This window comes from Pholcus phalangioides, unplaced genomic scaffold (assembly GCF_987345545.1).
Source record: "Pholcus phalangioides strain wild (caught in Gottingen) unplaced genomic scaffold, Ppha-v1.0 ptg000008l_1, whole genome shotgun sequence".
NCBI classification, from domain to species: Eukaryota; Metazoa; Arthropoda; class Arachnida; order Araneae; family Pholcidae; genus Pholcus; species Pholcus phalangioides.
The window spans coordinates 10,332,143-10,349,253 of record NW_028301601.1 but is presented as its reverse complement, the minus strand read 5'-3'; the positions used below and the strand labels follow the sequence as shown (position 1 = coordinate 10,349,253).

General features: G+C 35.3%; 1 protein-coding gene and 1 long non-coding RNA gene across 6 annotated transcripts in view; one reads left to right on the top strand and one right to left on the bottom strand.

Moving 5' to 3' along the window:
- Positions 1–7,646, top strand: part of tutl (immunoglobulin superfamily member turtle) — a 320,969-nt gene extending 313,323 nt beyond the window's left edge. The window contains exons 17-18 of one of the 2 annotated variants that reach the window (XM_089234149.1): positions 1,057–1,080; positions 6,964–7,646. In XM_089234149.1, the coding sequence (XP_089090275.1) occupies positions 1,057–1,080; positions 6,964–6,992 (53 nt within the window). In that variant the 3' untranslated portion in view covers positions 6,993–7,646. The remainder of the gene's footprint in view (positions 1–1,056; positions 1,081–6,963) is intronic. The other variant, XM_089234150.1, reaches the window with a different exon arrangement.
- The window catches only part of LOC149083659 (uncharacterized), a 36,013-nt gene extending 18,902 nt beyond the window's left edge, over positions 1–17,111 (bottom strand). For all 4 annotated transcript variants that reach the window (XR_016192919.1, XR_016192920.1, XR_016192922.1 and 1 more), the window contains exons 1-3: positions 7,555–17,111; positions 1,572–1,767; positions 141–212 (exon numbers count right to left, since the gene is read on the bottom strand). This is a non-coding gene — a long non-coding RNA (uncharacterized LOC149083659). The remainder of the gene's footprint in view (positions 1–140; positions 213–1,571; positions 1,768–7,554) is intronic.

Genomic DNA, 17,111 nt, shown 5'->3' with positions numbered 1-17,111 from the left:
TGTAAAATAAAAAGGTTTGGGAAAAAAAATTTCAAGTAGTTAGTATTTTATTTTAAAATGGGTATTACTTTCCGAATGACCCTCGCATGACCTGATATACAGTATATAGGGAACTAAGATGAATACAATTCTTCACTTACCAAGTTGGCATTATTTAGTCCAAATACGTTCAGATCAAAAATTTCCTTCTTTCATCATCATTATTTGATTGCCTTGGGGAAAATTCAACTAAATTAGACAGAAATATACAGTAACATTCAAACAATGGCAAGATGCTTAAATGTCTGTGTTTACAGAAATTGAAATACCCTTGCCACAGCAGAAACTCAAACTTACTGTTAGATTTGTAGATCCGTTTCAGCAAGTATGTAGGGAGGGATGCATGCTGAGGGTAAAAAACCAGTTGTGTATTTCAAAGATGACGAATAAGTCCCTAGCATTATACTTCACCAGTTCAATGCCATTTCAATGTTTTTCTTTGTTACAGCTACACGTACACAAAACTTAAGCCCATAAAATCCATTCAAATTACGCTAAATTTCTAAAACATCATAGGAGTCTGGTGAAATGCACCAAATCCTTCCCAGAAATCGTGAAACACATAACTGAAGAATAAAATATTTTCCATTCTGGTTTGATTGTAAAGTGTTTAACGTAATTATAAAGCAGGAATAATAATACTCATTTGGAATTGATGTGATTTTATTCTACTAAATTGCATTTCTACAATCGGATCATAGAGAATTTTTTTAGGAGATCAAAGAAAGAAAAGAGCTGATAAAGACTATTGCTTTTTATAGTGGAAGAATTCAAGTTCTTCACAAAAAAAAAAAATTATAATGATTTTATCGAGAACAATATTTTTCAATATTTTAACAACTTTTTAATGTAAAAGAGTGGCGAGTGTACGAAAAAAAATAATGCATAATTTCAGAGTAATGACCACAAACAGCCTGTAAATTTTATTTAGTGTTTAAAGAATAGTTCATTTGTCACTTTAAGAAAGATTAGTCAAAGAATGTTTAGTAATGATTCTTTTTTGACTTATGTGTACAGCAATTGAGGAAACCTGCACTATAGGTAAGTAAAGTTATATGATTAATTATGGGTTTGTTGCTGTTATTTTTCTTCTCTTTTTTTTTCAGTGTTGTGTGACTATAAATATAGGAATAACAATAGCGTAGATTTTTTTCCCCAATGAGACTGTTTTGTGTAATTCCATTACCCAACACACACACACCTGGTCTTGACAGAATTCGACGTATCTACATAGCTGAAATTCAAATTTTTTTCCCCATGTGAAAAAAAAAAAAAAATATATATATATATATATATATATATATAATTCTCTTAAAAGAGAAATTATGGCTTTTTTTTTAAAGTTCTGCTCATCTCAGGAGTCATGATTGCGGATGCAAACAGGATCTATTTTTGAGGTGGGGGGGACACTGGTGGACTTGAGAATTGGTACAGGGGATCTATTTCAGAGAAATTTGGTGTTACTAGCCTTCAAAAACGCATTTCAAATCGACAGTAATCGGTAAAAACATCATATAAAGATATTTTCTTACCATATTTCACTTTTTTTTACCAAAACATTTTTGGTCATCTTGGAGAACACAGACTCTCTAAAGGCCCAACCAGGGAAGAGAAGACAGATCTAGTGCTGCCCTAGCCGGCAGACTAGAGGAGGAGCAAAATACAGCGTTCAATCACTTCTTCAACATGAGGTTGCCAAAATGTATGCTCCTCTGACTGACCAAGTACCTAATTGATAAAATCTAATAAATATAACGTGTGCTAAATATCATAAAATGTAGTAAATGATTTTACAAATTGTTATGGATAGGGCAACCATATGTCCTGCACTTTGTCCCATATTTTCTGGGACAGTTCCCATATTTTCTGTTTTTTTTCCCTGTTCCAATTTTTTTCGTTTTTTTAGTCGAAGGTTTCTTGTTTTTTTTATGTAATCAAAATTGTTAACACAGGTAATTTTCAATGTACTGATTGAATGTAATATTATCATACAGAAGTTATGAAAATTTCATGAACTATTGCAGCAGTTCTCAACAGGTGCTCCGCGAAGTCCTTGGGGCTCTTTGTGCACTCTCCAAGGGCTCTGCGGCCGCTTGAAGAAAATAAAAAAAAACGGTAAAATTAAAGAATAATAATTATTAATATTTTTAAACAGTAAAAATAAATCAGTAACTTTGATAAATAATTGAGAAATGGTCCTATGGGGCTCCGCCATAGAATGTTTTTTTACTAAAAAGGGCTCCGCGAGTCAAAAAGGTTGAGAACCGCTGAATTATTGCATTGGGGCAATATTGCATATATTGCTTGGGGGGGAGGGTTGATCACCCTGATCCCTCCCCATAGATCCACGCCTGGATCAGGGACTGTAAAATGTAAAAAACAACTTAATTTTAAAAATTTCTCACAAATAATTTCTTTTTCTACTTAAACCACTTTGAAAATTATGTCTGACAATGTTTGAAAAGATTGGTTTATGGAAAATTCACCGTCAACAATTCACCGTTAGGAAAATTCACTGACCATATTCAGGATCAGATTCATTTATAGATGGAAAATTCACCATCAACAGTTTGACACGAGTCATTGAGCGAGGACTGACCGAGTGAGTGAGTAATTAATGATACAGTAGTTAGTGAACGACCTAAAGATAGAGTAAGTGAGCTAGTGCATGAGTGCCGTGGTGAGCAACCCAGGGGTAGAATGAGTGATCTATAGAGTGAGCGACCTAGCTAGTAAGTAAGTGAGCAACAGAAGGATTTGACGATAGAATGAGTGAATGGCAAAGTGAGTGACGTAGTAAGTAACCCAAGAAGTGAGCATTAAAGTGAGTGATGTAGTAAGTAAATGAGTGACCGAAGAAGTGAGCAACATTGTGAGTGAATTAGCAATCTAGAGATCAAGTGAAAGACTGGCCTACTGAGAGAGTGATTGAGTGACATTGAGCAACATTGTAAGTGAGTGACCTAAGGAGAAAGTGACTGGTGCAATGAGTAACCTAGTGAGTGAGTGACAGAGGAAGCAACCCAGTGAGTGAGTGATAGAATGAGCTACCTAGCGATTGACCGAATGACCTGCTGAGTGAGTGAGATTATATAGTGACAGGCCGGTTCTGCTCATTCATTTGCTCACTCACTCGATCATTTATTCACTCACTCAATCGCCAATTCACTCGCTTATTCATTCACTTGATCATTCATTAACTCGTTCAATCACTCGTGTCGAACTGATGTCGTTAAATTGTCAATGAATTTTCTGGACACAGAAAATTACAACATTTAATGAACAAGATCCTAAAAATTTATTGTGAACATTTTAAAACATTTTCTTTATAACTGGAATCACATTTCCCAGAGAAATTACACAAAAATTACCATAAAATACAGGGTGAATGAGAAGTCCCAGACATATTTTCAATATTAATAATAATTCAAGCAATTGTCATAAAAAGGTGAGGTTTGCACTAAAAAGCTTATTATTTATGGCCTGTAGTTTTTGAATTTTTTTTTGAATTTTTTAAAAAAAAAAGTTCAAATTTCACTCACGAGTGGCACTGTAAAACCAAGAAAACCCAACATAGCACATAAAATGCAACACAAACAGCAAACAATTCATGTTTACGACAAGTCGTGTAACATAAAAATATCACATTCCAATATGAGCGCCCTTTTTTAGCTCGTGCTACATCTGAATAGTCGAAAGGGAATAGTTGAAATATGGTAGTTCCATGTAACGCAAATTGTCATAAACATTAATTATGCAATTATCTGTGTTATGTCTAGTTATCGTTTTAAACGTCACCTATGAGTGAAATTTGAACTTTTTTTCAATGTAAATCAAAAAAAACTTTACACCGTGATCTATATTTTAGTGCAAACAGAACCTTTTTGTGCCAAGTGGTTGATTTGTTATTGTTAAATTAAAAATATGTCCAGGACTTCTCGTCCACCCTGTATATTATGACACACACAGTTTTAACTCTCTACGTGCCCCCATCATCCATGGATGATCAGCGTAGTTGCGCTCACCATCATCCTGAGATGATCTGGATTACTTTCTTTTCAACATGAAGTTCTTAAAATGAAATATAGATGGTGATAGTATGTATGTTCTAGTGGTTTTTTTTTTTATTGTTGCAATTTCTTTTAACACGTTTGTTCAATTTTACCGCATATTCTGTAATACAGGGTGGGCAAAAAGTCTGTAGAAACTTTAAAAATGAATAAAAACTGGAAAAATAACCGAAATAAAAAACAGTTTGCGAGTGATCATGATATGCCTTCATATAGCATGAACCTTCAGGAGTGATTTTTGTTCATAATTTGTCACTAAATTAATTAATAATTCTTACAATGGTGCAGTGCCATATTTCCCTACAGGCCAGACAGGCTGCAGCCTAGGGCCTCAAGGTCTGCAGGGAGTCTCAGAAATCTCATGCTGTTACTTTTTTTGAGAAATTGCTTTTTAAAATATAGAAATAGGACGTGTAGAATTTTGTTACCTGACATTACAAATGTCCACATTACAAAAAACAGTGACAATTAGCAATTGACGAAACAGACAGCTAGAGCAGGACATATAACAAATTATATATATATAATCCCCCATTACCTTTAATAGGCTAGAGCCCGTGTAAACCTCAATCCGGCCATGATCTGGCACCTGGGTGCCGCGAGGCCGTAACTGGAAAAAACAATCACATGGGTTCAATAATAGGTGGAGCCGAAATTGTGTAAATGTAAACAAATACATCAGTTTCGACATTTACAGCTGGATCTACAAAAAATCTGAGTTTAAGTGTCATCTATCTTTAACAAAAGGCAACTGAAAAAAAAGGCAATTTTTTTTATGCATATGCTTTGAGAGCACCTTTTCTCTGGCTATTCCTGCAGCTTACGGGTTAAGAAAGTGTATTCACAGAGAGCAGACAGACTTTCAATATAGAAGACAGGAGACAGCACTTTTCAAACATGACTATGCATAACTCCGACACTACAAAGCCACCAATACACACACACACACAATACTTTCCGGCACGCAACGAATTTCCCACAGGAATGTTTAAGAGGTGCAAGTAAGATTAAGTAGAAGTAGCTTCATCAAAATCAGAGCATGATAATCCTGTCCTATGACCGTAGCAAATTAAGGGAGTCTTATTTTGCCATAGATACAAGATGAGGGTTTCTGTTGCATTATCATAAAGGATTCTTCTGAAATCACATATCCTCAATAACCATAAATTTCAAGAATAATTTTTGCAACGTTATTTTAGCATAGTTATATGGCTTGACAATGATGTCAATAGCGACATTGAGATGATTTTTGATATTTTTTCCCCCTCAGCTTGAAGACGATTGGCTGAAATTAGGATATTATGCTGAGGTGTGAACTCTTAATGAGAAGTCTACCAGTCTCCACCGGGAATCAAACCCAGTCCTCTTTCAACCCGGGAAAGGGCGCTATCCATTATAAACCACAGGAGACACGACCACTCCTTCCGTATGTAACCACTTTATGACCGAGGGACGTAATATTGCATCCAAACACCAATGGAATGAATTCAAACAAGTCTAGCTGTTTTCTTTCCTCTCTCCGGATAATCCTGAAGCTTTGTTGCAACCTTGCAACTTTTTTCTCCTCTTGGTTTTTTGTGTACACAGATAGTTTTTTTTCTTCTCACATATGATGCATATTTCTTATAAGAGTGAAAGAGAACAGGTGAGGGTGAAAAGAAATCGAACTTTGTATCTACATTGTTATCCCCTTATCTTTTATACTGTCCTACTCTTTCATTTGTGGGTTTTTTTACCTTTCCTTTTTCTAACCTGCAGTTAGGTTAGGACAAGGTTACTGTATTTATTGCCAATTCGTCAAATAGAGAGCATCTGAATTTCTTGCCAATTTGCTTGTAAGCGAAGGGGTTAAACTCTGTATAGCATGACGCACTGAAGTAGTAGCCTCACTTAATGCAAGAAAATGGCCACTAGAAATAGAACGATTCACCGATGATTTTTGATTTTCTTCTCAGCCTAATGTACGAAGAACTAGTCTCAATGTCACACTACATAGTTTAAATAAGGAAGGAATGGTCATGTCTCCTGTGGTGTATATGGTTGTGGTTCCCAACTTCCAGCCATGAATGCAAGCTGATTGCCCCATCTTGCCACAGAGAGCAGCAGGCCTACAGCGGTATAAATATTAAATCATTACACTTCACTCACAATTTGAGATATAGATGACAGCTCTGAAAAATTAGACACAGCACTCAGACGCTGACACACGCACACACACTCTCTGTTAAAGACTGTGCCACCAAACTGGGGATAAATCTGGTCTCAGAGTTCTGCAATTCATTCATGAGATGTATATATATATATATATAACACATTTGCCCGATTAGCAGACTTATTTATGATTTCACCTCTGCATAATATCCAGAAAAAAGTCTCCTTCACACATTAGGCGGAGAAAAAGATAAAAACTCATCTCAATCTCACGTTTGGCGCCACCTGGAGGCCATTTGCTGAAGTTAGGGGTGGGCTTATCTCATACCTCCACTTAAGTGCATCATGTTACAGAGTGTAACATAAGAAAGGAATGGTCATGTCTCCCATGGTGTATATGGACACTGCCCTTGCCCGGATTGCAAGAGGATTGGGTTCGATTCCCTGCCAAAACTATTAGACTTTTCTTTCCCGAGTTCACGGCTTGGCATAATATCCAGAGAAAAGTATTTTCTTCAATGGTGTCAAAATGTTTTTTTTATTCTTTTGGGATGATAAACACTATCGGGTAACACAACACTTACATATATAATATGCTTCTACAAAGAATCAGTACATATCCATGCATATATATATATGTGTGTATATACCTTGTTAAAATTTTTCCGCTGATGATTCTTTATTTTTCTTATTTCTTTTCCAGACACAAGAAAAGCAGAGTACCAAGTGTAATGTAATTGACCTCTAGCCAATTTTAATCTCGTTAGGCTTAGTCGAGCACTAAGAACCTCTAAAAACAAATCAACTATCGCAGTTGTGCGGAGCCATTTCTCGGGTGAGGAAGAGTCTCAAACACATCATTTCTCTATTACGAGGGGAAAAAAATCTGGTCACAGCTGCAACAACAACAACAAAAAAAACACCAAGTACAGAGCCAGCAAACGCATTTCTTGGTCCACGTTTGATGAAACATTTGTACAAGATAAAATAAATGACACGCGAGTCACATGTTTATGCACTTTGGGCTTGAAGGATGCAAACGTATATTGACATTGCGCCCATCCCTAACAGCATTTTTATTCCGTCCAAAATCACTCGAGGATGAGCCTACACACACATAAAATAAATGATTAGGTGAGCAGCGACAGAATTCATTGCAGCATGTCCTCTAACCCACCATTCAGCAATTACCTCGTGTGCACTTTCAATATAAAGATACCCTGCTCCCATATTCAAAACCATAGTTTTTATATCGAAAAAAAAAATTGAGAAATCAGCTTTGCCATATACTTACTTTTCCTAATACAGATTTCCGTTTCACGAATCTACCATTACTTCGTGTCATCTTGTACTATTTATCAATTAAAAAAGATGAATAATCTTGCTCAAGTGAAAATGACCATTTGATCTTCAAATATACTTTGTTTGGATTCGTCTAGAGCTTTCCTCCTAGCAGAATAGCTGAGCATCGTTCTTGCAACCCTGTAGACATCAAGTACTGACCATGTTCCATCAATTAGATATCATCTCATGCGCTATCTTTTAGTTGTTTTTTTCCTTTTCTTTTTTGAAGATGGTGATGGAGCCTGCCCAAAGTAAAAAAATAAAAGATGATAAATCGCCACATTTGTTACATATTACTACTTTCTCTGCAGATGTCCAGTGTGTATTATGAGAAACGGAACAAGAATTACCTTCATGGTCGAAGCACAGAACTGTTACTACAGAATAAGAAGTTGTCTCTGCTTGTTAACGAAGAATGTAAAGCTTCCATACTCAATGAGTTCCATGCACCGTACTGTACCGAGGCAGTTCTGGTGCCTTGGACAATTATTTGTACCATTTGGATCTTTTGAAGAAAAAAAAAGCAAATGGATCTTCCCAGACATAATGCATTTTTGAGAGTGATCGTGAGTCACCAACTATGGGAATACAAAAATCTAAAAACTGTATAGAACTAACATATTACACTACCCGTCGTATATATAGCATATATATATACATGCAACAACAAAGAGACTGTGATAGTTTACTAAGCACAAGAGGTATGGTTAGCAGCCGCAGTTGACGATTCATGTGGGTGGTCCACAACATACTGCAATGGTTTGCCCTCAGAAAGAAAAAACAAAAAACAAACAAAATCTCTTACGAATTCTGTTGATCGTTTGCTGAGTGTACTGAGTGAGTTAGTGCTTATGCCTTGGTGCTCCAAAGTGCTATAAATGTTACTTTTCCCGTTCATATCATTACCTGAGAAGTATATCTACATCGCTCTTTGCAAGATATCTTCTTTCTTTCTTTTTTTTTGTAAAATAGAATTTGCTCGCTGATATATATAAATATATATATATAGTCTTACAAGCATGAAAAAAATAATATGTGTGTGTCTGAACGGCAAGAAATAGCTCATTTCAACATCACATGCTTGCACGAGAAGTTCCGTAACTACTCTCGAGAAGACAGTTTTTAATTGATTTTCTTCTCGTCTCTTTTGTTTTTGTTTTTTACTTAGTATAATATTTTTTATCGAACTTAGTACAGTTTTTTGAATCTGAGAACTAATTTTAAAAAATAACAAAAAAAAAGTGAAGAGAAGCTACTGGACCAGTTGTCTCTCAGTGTCACACTGCCTTACTTGTGCCAAAAGCACCTTGTGCTTGCTCCAAGTACTTGTAGGTGTACCGGTGCTGGTGTACAAACTAAAAAAAAAAGAACTCATACATATATGCTCCACAACATACAGTCGTGGTCTAGTGCATACGGAACTGTCAGCTTTGTCACCTTGCCTCTAGACAGAGCAATAACGGATGCATTGCTCAATGAAAAACAAAACAAAAACCAAAAAAAAAAAAGATAAACATACATAAAAAAAAAAAAGTTAGATGAATTGTGTATATTGTTGACCAGGAACATTTTTTGAGTAGATATTGTTCATTATATTCCACTGTAAAGCTAGAAATCGTACCATATGAAAATGTTTTAGGTCACTGAATTGCAGAAATTTGTACAGAGAGAAAGAGAGAGAAACATTTTAAAGCAAAACAACTGGTTTCTTCGCTTCTTTTCAACGTCATACAAACGAGTGAATCGTACTAAACAATAATCGGTATTTGACAAGCACTTACTGAAAGAGCTAAGGTGCTTTTATACAATTTCAGTCAGATCGGGAACTAAAATTTGAAACTTCAAAAATAATATTGGTTCGTGTCACTCCTGAGATTCAGAAACCAGACTTGTCAAAAACGTAGGGTGCTGGGCTAACCACTTGGCTGCCGGGTAGCTCTGTCATATCATCGTCGTTTTATGTACCTTAATAACCTAATCGACAGGCCCCCATGCAGCTTAATAACTACACACCTCGATCAAGATCTGTTCAGTCAGAGTTTGCATCGTTTTCAATCATTAGGCTATGATTCAATGATAATAGCCTCATTAGATCCAAACATATTTCACTTACAAGATATCAAATGGCATGACATACATTTGACATTATGATGTCAATTATTATTATTCAATGTGCTATGAATCTTATCCGATGAGGAATCCCCCAAAGCATAATGTTTTTTAATTATTCTGCAACAAGCCCTCATCAGACTGAAGATGTCCCGCACTAAAAATTTTTGAACATAATATCATATTTAATTCATAACTATTTTGGCATCAAAGCCTGTGGTGCAGTGGATGCTTGAGCACCCTCAGACTTGATTCGGAAATCAAAAACTCCTATATAAAGATCAAGTAAAGCACCCACAAGTCTAAAACACTTCCGATGCCTCCACTTCATATTCTTCTCAAAATTGCTCTGCAACGCACATAGCAGTTTTTTATGCATTTCCGGTTTGGACAAACTATAGAATACAGGTTCTTAATCTTCTATGTTCAATGGACAATAAGACAAAGGCCAGGGACCCAATTCGCAAGTGTGATGAATGTCATAGTCCCCCCCCCCCCTTCACAGGACAATATTCAGCACATAATAATGTAAAAACAAGCTCATCGTTATCTAATTCAAGCTCATGAACCCTTCTGAAACTTCTCCAAGGACCTCCACGAGGTCAGTTTCCCCCATAAGCGGAGATAGACTTGGAAGTCTGGGGGGGAAGGCCACGATGATGATGTCAATGCATATATACATTAGATCAGTCGACTCCACCTTTGATGCTGGGGCATTCCCCCCCCCCCCACCCGTATCTCTGTCTACGGCTCTAACACTGAAACAATGGAAGCCAATATATTAGCACCTTGAGCGTCAAAGGCATAGGCAGAGATTGACTTGGAAGTCTGGGGGGGGGGCAAGGTCATTATTGCTGGGGGGTACGATGATGATGATGTCAGCTCATATATACATTAGATCAGTCGACTCCACCTGTGACGCTGGGGGGGACAATGCCCCCCCTCCCCCCCCCCCGTATCTCCGCCCATGGTCAAAGGGTTAAGAACCACTGCTGTAGAGGAAACATATTAATCTCAATTCCATTGCTTTAGATTTTCTGGTACTTGAATGGTATTCATTTCAATTCAAATCATTAGTTTTCATGTCCTCGATATTTCCTGAAGAAACACATGCAACTTGATCGTTTTGCTCACGAGTCGCACATAAAACCAAAAGCAACACAGAGCGTTTCAAAAAAGCAAACAAAATTGCATTCAACTTGTTTGTATGACCGAAAGGAAGGAGGAAAGCAAATCACTTTTATCCTGTTATAAGAATTTAAAAAAAAAAAGATATTGTTATAGTTCTATAATATAATTAATTCTAACTAATTTCATTTCGGAGATTTTTGTCAATTTCTTTCTTTCACACGGTCTCAACAAAATATCTCTTGTATACTGAATGTACATAAAGAAAAAAAAAGAAATAACGACAAACTAAAAAAAAGGCATGCTATTTCTCTGTAATGCTCTATGATTTAAAGCTTCGGAGACAATATTAGAAGACGAAGCATACATTTGAATGGTCCGTAGGCAGTTTGTTTTTTCTCTTACAACTGTTATGCACTATAGTTTGCAAAGATACAAATTTAAAAATAAAAGACAAAAATTTATCGTTGTTTTATATATAATTCCTTGGACCTCAATATTAACCACAAAGACGAAGAGATGTTACGATCAAAAAAGATACTGAATAGACATGTGTATGCAATATATAGTATATTTTCACAGAACGAAGAAAATGTAAAGTCACTAAAGAAAAAATTTATGCAAATTAACTGTGTGGAAACAAACTTTTTTAATACCGTTTCATTTTATATATTTCCATTCTTGAAATAATAATAACGTCAAGAATAATATGGTTTTCCGTTCTTTTTTAAAATATATACATATATACCGGTGTTAAGAGATTGTTTGTTATGTATCAATTGGTAATAAAAAAGTAATATATGTGAGCGTAAGTATGTAACTACGTATAATATGTGTGCATGTAAATATTTGTACATCATAATGAAAAAAATAACAAAAAAATGAAGCAGCGATGCCTCTCTGAGATGCTATTTGATGTTATAGAAGAAAAAAATAATTATTATGTTTTTGAATATGTGATAAGAAAAATTTTACTTTGTGTATGTGTTACGTCAGGAAAGTTATTACTTATTTGTATATTATCGTGTCCGTAATAATGAAAAAACTCAACTAAATTATTAGCAATATTCCAACGAGTAAAATGTAATTTTCTTAGGTCAATCGATAAAACATCTCTGAATAGACCTAAAATTTTGTGAAAGTCTGAAATTAAAACTATAAAATTTCGTTAGAAATATAACTCTAGTACATTATAAAACAAAAAAAGCAATACAAAAAAAATTGGTATAGTCTTTTCCCATTAAGAAGCGCATCTATGAGAGTTATTCATCGCTAAACAATAGTATCAGAAACGATCGAACATCATAAGCAGGTCTTTTCCTGTTAGAATATATGCTTTGATTTCCTACAATCGATTATTCAAGCAAACCATCAATTATATTTTTTTAAAAATTCAAAGAATCCGCATTTAAAATTTGTCATGAAATCAGGGATTTCAGATAAGACAAAGAGAAAGAATTCACCATAAACACAAATTAGAATTTCCCATACTTGCCTCGATACCAATCGTATACCTGAATACTAATACATAACTTTAAATATTCACATATCATATGTTTGGGTTCATTCATTAGCGATCATATGGATATTTATGTAATTGTATGACCATTACCAAATGACGATAAGTTCGATTTTAAAAGAAAAATTGGCAAATTTCAAAATTTACTTTGGATAGAAACAATTCTGGAAAGTGAAAAATTTTCAAATAATTTACTCTAACAAGACTGTTCTCGTTAGAGAATAGCTTATGTAATATATTCTCACAATAAGATAACTACAGTAGCCCCCCCCCCCTCATTATAATGTCATTCTGATATATTTCATGTCTTCTATAAGACCACCATGAAATATTGAACTAACATTAGGTATTAGGACATACATAAAGTTGCCTGTTATATCAGGCTTCTTTTATTTTTGTCTCATGACGCACATGAAATTAGCCATGCCAAATAATTTAAATCGTTTCATGGAGCACAACTTTTAATTGCTGCAATACAGAGAATCTAGAGTTTCAGTTGGAAGGCACGAAGTGGATCAACAAAATCATAAGGTGAATTTTCCATGGAACAAAACTGAAATAAAAAAAAATTAGGACAGTAAATATTCTCTCCATTTGATATGATTATGCACATTTCATATCGATCATGTAGTCGTGCGCACGCTGATCTCTCTCCACAAAGAGGGGAAAAAATTGGTGCCAGAAAAACTTCATGGGAGCCAAACATTCCTCTCCCCCCCCCCCTTCCCAAGAAATGGTCCAAAATAAATTATTTTTGAACTTTCATGGATTGGTGACCAATTTCTATGTTCAGAGAAATGCAAACATAAATTCCAGAAATTTTGTGTTGTTCTCAGACTAAAATTAGATACACACACCTCTCCCTACATTGAGATCATTGACGGACCCCCTAGGAATGACTTCACTTGGGGTTCTCTATAGTGAATTTATAGCATGAAAAAAAACATAAAATTATCAGAATAGTCTCTAGAGCCCTGCCAGGCTTACCCTTGTGGGAGGAGGGACCATTATACCACACATGGGAAATTTTAGGTATTGAAACCAATTTTTCAGTCACCACATTAACATGGCGCCTGAGATTTATCATGCCCTGGTCTATTGTAAAGTTTAATTATAAGAGAAAAAGAAGTAAAATTTGATGTTTCAAAGTGTAAATTCAAACTCTCAGGGTAGATAGGGGACCATTTCCAATTGAAACCGAATAATCATAGAGAGACTCTGAAAAACAAAAATTGCTAAAATTTAAGAGCAATGACTAACTTCTTATGGAATTATTTTCGTGAATACTACACATACCAAAGGCTTGGCAAATTCCTAGCACCAAGTTGCCATGATGACTGCAAAATTGGCATTGACGACCAAAATTTTCTACGTGTGATTACAAAATCCGAGTCTGAGGAGAGCACAAATTTTTGAGAATTCATGTGTCTCCACAAACATGGAAAAAGATTGCTAAGGTCTAAAAAAGACACGAGAAACTATCTTGGCCGTTTTCAGCTGAAAACTGCTTGGTTTTTAGGAGATTTGGCTGGCTCTTAATTTTTTTTTTTCGGTTTGTCAAGCCTTGAATATCACAAATAAAACATGTAGGTGTATCAGAATTGATTCTTGAGTTAATGAGAATCTAGAAGGTTTACAACCAACATTTCATTCATTATATATAGGGTGCACATAATCGAAGAACCCTATTTCAAAGCTGCCTATAGGTGAAACCAGTCATCAGAAAATTGTGAAATTTTGTGGATGATTTAATAAAGGAATGGGAATTTCTTTCCAAGAAAAACAATTTCATTAATAAATTACACATTTAGCCACACTTTTTACAAAACATGTTCCCCACGATGCCATCATTTTCAGGTACCGTCTGAAATTGCAAGATGGCGTTTTCCCCAGTTGAGCAAAGTGTGTGATAAGAAATGTTGAACCCGTACTGTGAAATGCTGTCTTTAAGATCAGGTAAATTTTTTGGGTTGTCACGACTTACCAGATGTTTCAAATGCCCCAAATTCAAAAATTGCGTGGATTGAGGGGACGTTACACATTACTAAATTGCCGATTGATGACGTTCTTCTATAAAATATCTTCTAAGAACATTCTTAGCACAATCTGCAATGTGTGGAGGAGCTCAGTCTTGCATAAAGATTGTGCATACAAGGAACTGATGCGCTTGCAGAGCTGGAAAAAATTTCATTCTCTAACAGTGATGCATGTGACTGGACTTGTCAGAGTCAACTCCCCTAAGAAGTATGGGGCCCATTGTGAGCAACAAGTGCATCAAAAACAAGATCTAAACGAATGTTTGTAGGTTTTATAACAGCTCTTGCGTGACGTCGGGGAAAAAATTTACATGTATATGTGCAGGTTTTCAAAGTAATATATTCTCTGGTGGAAATATCTGGAATTTTTTTTTCCAGCTGAAAGAAATTGCTATCGCTTTATTAAGTCACCCAAAAAATTTCACAATTTTCTGACGACTGCTTTCGGCTGAAGGCCACTTTGAAATAGGGTTCTTTAATTATGGAACCCTGTACACAAATGTATAGAATTCAAATTTCCACAGAAAAAACTCCCCGTATCATAAGCATGAACTTATTCTGAAAAAATAACAATGAAAATAAATTTTGAGTAATATTCAAATATTCACTATTGAGAAAAAAATCCATGAATTAAATGTAATCAAATCTCATGATGAAACACAATTTAAAACGAATATTGTTATGTGCATTAGGGATGAGAAAACTGTGTTTAAAAGAAAAACTGCCATGAAAAATTCGAATTAGAAATGGGACGAATACTGATTTGCCAATAATTGAATGCGAAATATTTTGTTTATTTTGTGGCCAAATATTGTTTTTCCTTTCAGTTTAAAATATATTTAGGACAATTCTATATAATTCAAATTGATCTTTCATTATGAGACTAATTATTTAAGTAAATAAAGGTGAGTCACTCCCTTGTTTGAAAATGACTCTCAACACCATACTTGCACGAAGCAAGAAAATTCAGTCATCTACTTGCTACTTTCACTACCAATAATGCAAGACAGATGGCAGCACTTCCCAAACACAACAATATGCCTATCTGACATCAGAAATATTTTATATGGCCATGCATATACACACAAAAGGCTTACCAGCAAGCACCAAATCATTAGAAATTCCTCAAAAGAAGGTTTGTGCATGTATGTATATATAGTCTTCTGATCATGAGATCAGACTTAGCTACATCACGTCGCATCGGCAATTCTATTCTTTTCTTTCAGGCATAGATTCTCGATTATGCATTGAGAATCATTGGCCAGAGATAGCTTTCAGGTTTGACTTCTCCTTATAGAATAGAATAGCCTGACGTGATGTAGCCACGTCTCATATAGCTTGGAGGACTCATACAGAACTTGACAAATCCCAGGCTGTCACGACAACTAAAGGGACATCTCTGTGTGTGCTGTGTGTTGTCCTTGAGTGGCTTGCTGAGATTTCCTATCGATGTGTATGGCTACCACAAAATATTTCGCCATGAGCCAAGCAATGCACAACAGATGAACGTTAAATTTTGTAGGTTCCGCTCATATAGATTCTGGGGAGGAGCTAGTATCGCCTCCCTTTGATTTCGTAAATCCAAGGTTTCCGCTGAAACTGGGTTGCGTGGAGGGAGGGGGAGAGAGAGAGAAAAAAGCACTGCGAATTTGCAAAGCAAATCCATGCACAACAGAGGTCAGAGTGAGCGAAATTATGTAGGCACACATTAAAAAGTTGGTATCGACACCGAAAACTTCCTATGTACGATTACTAAATTAGAATCTGGGGGAAAACATGAAAATTACATCAGCACTTCTATCAATGAGAAGGTTTCCCCTAAAAGTTAAAAAAAACATTAATTCAAATCGTTTTTTACAAAAAAATTATGCTGGGCTAATAAAAAAATTTAGCTGACACCTAAATTTTTTCTCATATTTGTCAAGCAATGTCATAGTAGTAGTATAGGTGCACACATAAAGAATTCATTTAATTGGCGAACTCAATTACAATCATAAAGCCCTATTTACATGTGCACGATTGGGGTTGAATGGGGGATGGTTTGGTGAAAATGAACCTGCTTGGCAACTCTGTTTCCCTTGTAAAAAAATGAGAGGGACTGATTTGCACCAACTTGTTTGGTGGATTTTTGCGGTTTCACGTGCTCCTTTCCCCATAATCCCTTGTGATTTTTCCCTATAGCAGAGCAAAAAAATATATACCATTTTTTTCATTTCCCACATAAACGGAGCTTAACTGACCACCTAGCTGGAATTTCATAATTATACATATAAGCTAGCTTCCGAAAAATATCAAACTACCCCAAAATAATATAAAGTTATTTATTTGAAATACATTTCAATTGATGCAATTTTTCAGACACACTCAATACTAAGCAAAAGGGCTGAATACAAAAACATCAACCGAATATATTCGTCCCATCTCTAATTGGAAGTTTCAAAAAACACAATGCGTGCTCACATACAACCATCATTTAATTATTTGTCTATAACAAAAATCTGAAGGTAGTCAAGCAAACAACATTATATCCGAAAATGTGATCCCCTTAATCTAAATTATATCGTTTCCATTGCCCGTAGCTCATATAAGATTGCGAAACAAATTTCCACGATGAATTTCAGAATTTTCTTCAGGATTGGTCACTTTGAAGTTATTTTTATGAAGCTTATGTGTTTGTCATATTATAAGAGAAAAAACTAAACGATATAAGAAAAC